Source organism: Raphanus sativus, unplaced genomic scaffold, assembly GCF_000801105.2.
Source record: "Raphanus sativus cultivar WK10039 unplaced genomic scaffold, ASM80110v3 Scaffold5510, whole genome shotgun sequence".
NCBI classification, from domain to species: Eukaryota; Viridiplantae; Streptophyta; class Magnoliopsida; order Brassicales; family Brassicaceae; genus Raphanus; species Raphanus sativus.
The window spans coordinates 1-3,538 of record NW_026620809.1 but is presented as its reverse complement, the minus strand read 5'-3'; the positions used below and the strand labels follow the sequence as shown (position 1 = coordinate 3,538).

Genomic DNA, 3,538 nt, shown 5'->3' with positions numbered 1-3,538 from the left:
GCAACAGATTCAAAGGCAACAAAGGCAAAGCATCTTCCACTATCCCGGGAGTGTCTGATTTGAACTCCATGTTCTTTGATGGTGCCAAAAGCTTTGAACAGCTCAGAGACTTGAGACCACCTTGCATCCATTGGCAGATTTGACACAAATATCGATGTGCCTGCAACAATCAAAAACAACAACAAATCAATCTACCATATGATATACAAAAATAGACAAGAACAAGAGTTACAATGGATGAACATCTTCTAACCTGGTTCGTCAACCATCTTGTGGTCACTTTTCTTTACAGGTGCTGGAGCTACAAGGGGTTTGGGTTGTGCCACGGAACTAGGGTTCTGAACCGGGGCTGCTTTAACTTGGAGAGGGGCAGTGTTTCTCGACATTGATAGAACCTGTATACCAACCAACATTAGTTAAGTCTGACATAAATGGCCCAAGTATAAAGTCAAATATACAAGAATAAAACTCACCATTGAAGCAAAAGATTTACTGGCTCCATCAAGACAAGGAGTAGCTACAGAAACCACCTTTTCTGGCTCTTCAGCCACTGGCTCTTTAGGTTTTTGAGCAGTAACAACTTCTTCTAAAGGAGGCGTAGCTACAGCAACCACCTTCTTAACCTCAGCAGCACCAACAGACTTCTTCTTCTTGGTGGCTTTTTTGACCTGCTTGGTCTTTTTTACCTCTTCGGCTGGCTTTGCAACTTCTGATGGAAGAGATCTTGGAGTGCAACCCTCCTCACCAACAAAACGATGAATGTCATTGACGACAACATAGCCACCGGTCTGACGTGCAAGATAGAACGCTTGGGAAAACTTCCTCTTGAGGTTGTCTTTACCAGTCAAGAAACCAACAACCATGATGAACAACCCATCTCCCAACGAACTCTGAGAATCAACACTGAGCACATTGAATGTAAACCCATCATAGTAAGAGGAAAGGTAATGCTTCTCGATAGCCTGAACCAAGATAATAAAACAAAGTCAAGTCTCATAACATTAGAGTAAATATATCATGAATCTAATAACATTAACCTAATTAATAACAAAGGAGAATCGTGAGAACTATTCAACGACATTGTTTTACCTCGAGGGATGAAAAAGACATCACAGTACCATCAGGTCCTGGTCTGGTCACAATACTACCATCGGCATAAAACTGATGAACTGCATGAGTCTTCGTCCCAACAAGACGATAGTACTTTTCCACAAAAGCCTCAGAGACTTGTGCATCAAGAAAACCTCTCTCGGCAGCCATATCTGCACACGTCCTGAAAAAAAAAAAGAGAGAGAGAGGAGAATACAGTTCAGATCAAACAACACTTTTCAATCAGAATGCAATAAAATTCACAGATCTGAATTCTGATCAAGAGAAAAGGATGGTACAAACCTAGAGATGGAACCGAGGAGAGTGTATAGAAAAGGAGGAGACTTTTTAGTGTGATTAGGTTAAAGAAATTTGAGAGATTTGTGAGGAGAAGGCAACAAGAGGAGAGTAGCTTTAAATAAGGGTTTTAGAGAGGTCGGTGAGATTATGTTTCCATTACAAGGAGCAACAAAAAAGGAAAGAGAATATTTGTATTCTTGACCAAAGTCGGTCAGCTTTCTTGCAAACTAAGTCAAGTTTATTTTATGTTTTTGACCTTTATATCCTTTTCTCGTTGACCCTATTACTCTTGCCGAAAAAAACTCTACAGTTTTTGATTTTCTAGATTTCCTGCAAATTAAGTCAGATTTTATAAACTATTTAGTTAATGGATTTCCACAGATAGATACACAAAATCTTCTGTTATTATCTAACTATTAATTTTAAACAATTATTGTAAGACATTTCTCTATTAAATTTCCCTATTAAAAAAGATGTATCATTTTTGTCTACTATAAAAAAGTCACATTAAGGTGCTGACTGGTTTTCCCGCTACCACCCGCAAACGCAGCTTTTGCGGTTCATAGCGGTTGTTGGCGTTTCGAAACAATCATAGAAAACGCTACAAATCGCTTTAAACCGCTCCGAACCTCTTATCAAAAGCTGGTTCCAACTAGCGTTTGCGGTTGCGGGCGGTTGCGGAAGGGTAACTTTTTTTTCTTTTAAATCAGAATAAATAAAAATAATACTAAAAATATCCAATAAAAAATTTCAATTGAAATAATAGAAATTGTAAAATGTATTCATATTATATTTCAATTTATATTATAAAAATTCAAAACTAAAATATTTTCTATAAATTTTTAAAATTGAATAATATGATTTTATAAATATAAATTTTCTATTTATCATATTTTTATGATTTTTAATATTTTTATAATTATATAAAATGTAAATATTGTTAAATTATTCTTTAACAGATGTTGCGTTTGGTAGTTTACCAGTCATAAGAGTCCCGCAAACGCAACAATTTCTAACAGCTGTACCAGTCGTACAAATCTCTAGAAAACGCTTAAAACCGCAACCACCCGCACCCGCAAACTCCCGCAACCGCAACCGCAACCGCTGCGGTTACATCAGTTACATCTATTTGATTATTTATATTAATTTATGAAAATGTAATATCTCTACAAAATCTAAATAATTATAAACATATCAAAAATAAATAAAATTTAAATGTAATTTTATGTTTAACTTTTAGTTATAACAAAATCTGTTGAGAAAAGAATTAACAAAATCTTACTAAATTTTTTAAATATTTTTAATTAATTCAGTGGTTAATTTTCGTAATTAATAATATAATAATATATCTACTATATTAAAATAAAAGTAATAAATGCATTAAATATGAAAATTATATTACTTTGGTAAATGAAAATATGAAAATATTACTTTCATTTAAGTAAATAAACAAAATATCATTCACCATTTAAAAGGTTTAAATATCATTCAACGTTTAAAAATATAAAGATTCATAAATTATGTAATATTTTTATGCAAAAATAAAATTGCTGAGGATATATTATTTATCTATTTTTAAAATCACAAAATATATTATCTAAAGAGATTATATCCAAAATATAATATTATATTTACAAAAATATATGCTAAAGTATATTTTAAACACAACATTGGAATATAAATTATCTTAAACAGTTATTCTTTCTATAGTATAACTAAATAATTTTTTAATACTAGATCTCGACCCGCACAACCGTGCGGATTTTATTTTTAATTTCATATGCATATACAATATATTTATTTAGATCATTAATAGTATAAATTTTTAATTTTAATCATATATTTAAATATTTATCAAGCTATTTGAAATACAATAATGTATAGTTTGCATATTATAAATAATCAACTGTTTAAACCATCATACATACTTGTTGCTTCTTATTATATATTTATCTTATTTTATTTACATTAGTTATTAAACATATTAATATGTGTATGAAAAACATATTTGACAATTGTTTTTTATTTAATTTATGATAAAACAATTTACCGTCTTTCAAAGCTAGATTCCTTTTTAGCAGTATTTTTTATGTTTATTCATTTTACACAATATATTATTATATTTACAAAATAAAAGATATGTTAATTT

The 3,538-nt window shown here is 31.1% G+C and overlaps 1 protein-coding gene across 1 annotated transcript; it reads right to left on the bottom strand.

Annotated features, from left to right (window-relative positions):
• Nucleotides 1-5: 5 nt before the first annotated feature.
• On the bottom strand, nt 6-1,641 carry LOC130507740 (nuclear transport factor 2-like; the record flags this gene model as incomplete). The annotated part of the gene is made up of 5 exons (XM_057002401.1): nt 1,393-1,641; nt 1,090-1,273; nt 474-962; nt 254-395; nt 6-160 (listed from the first exon to the last, which is right to left on the bottom strand). Coding segments are annotated over exons 2-5 (957 nt in total), but the record flags the coding sequence as incomplete, so codon positions are not given.
• Nucleotides 1,642-3,538: the final 1,897 nt, after the last annotated feature.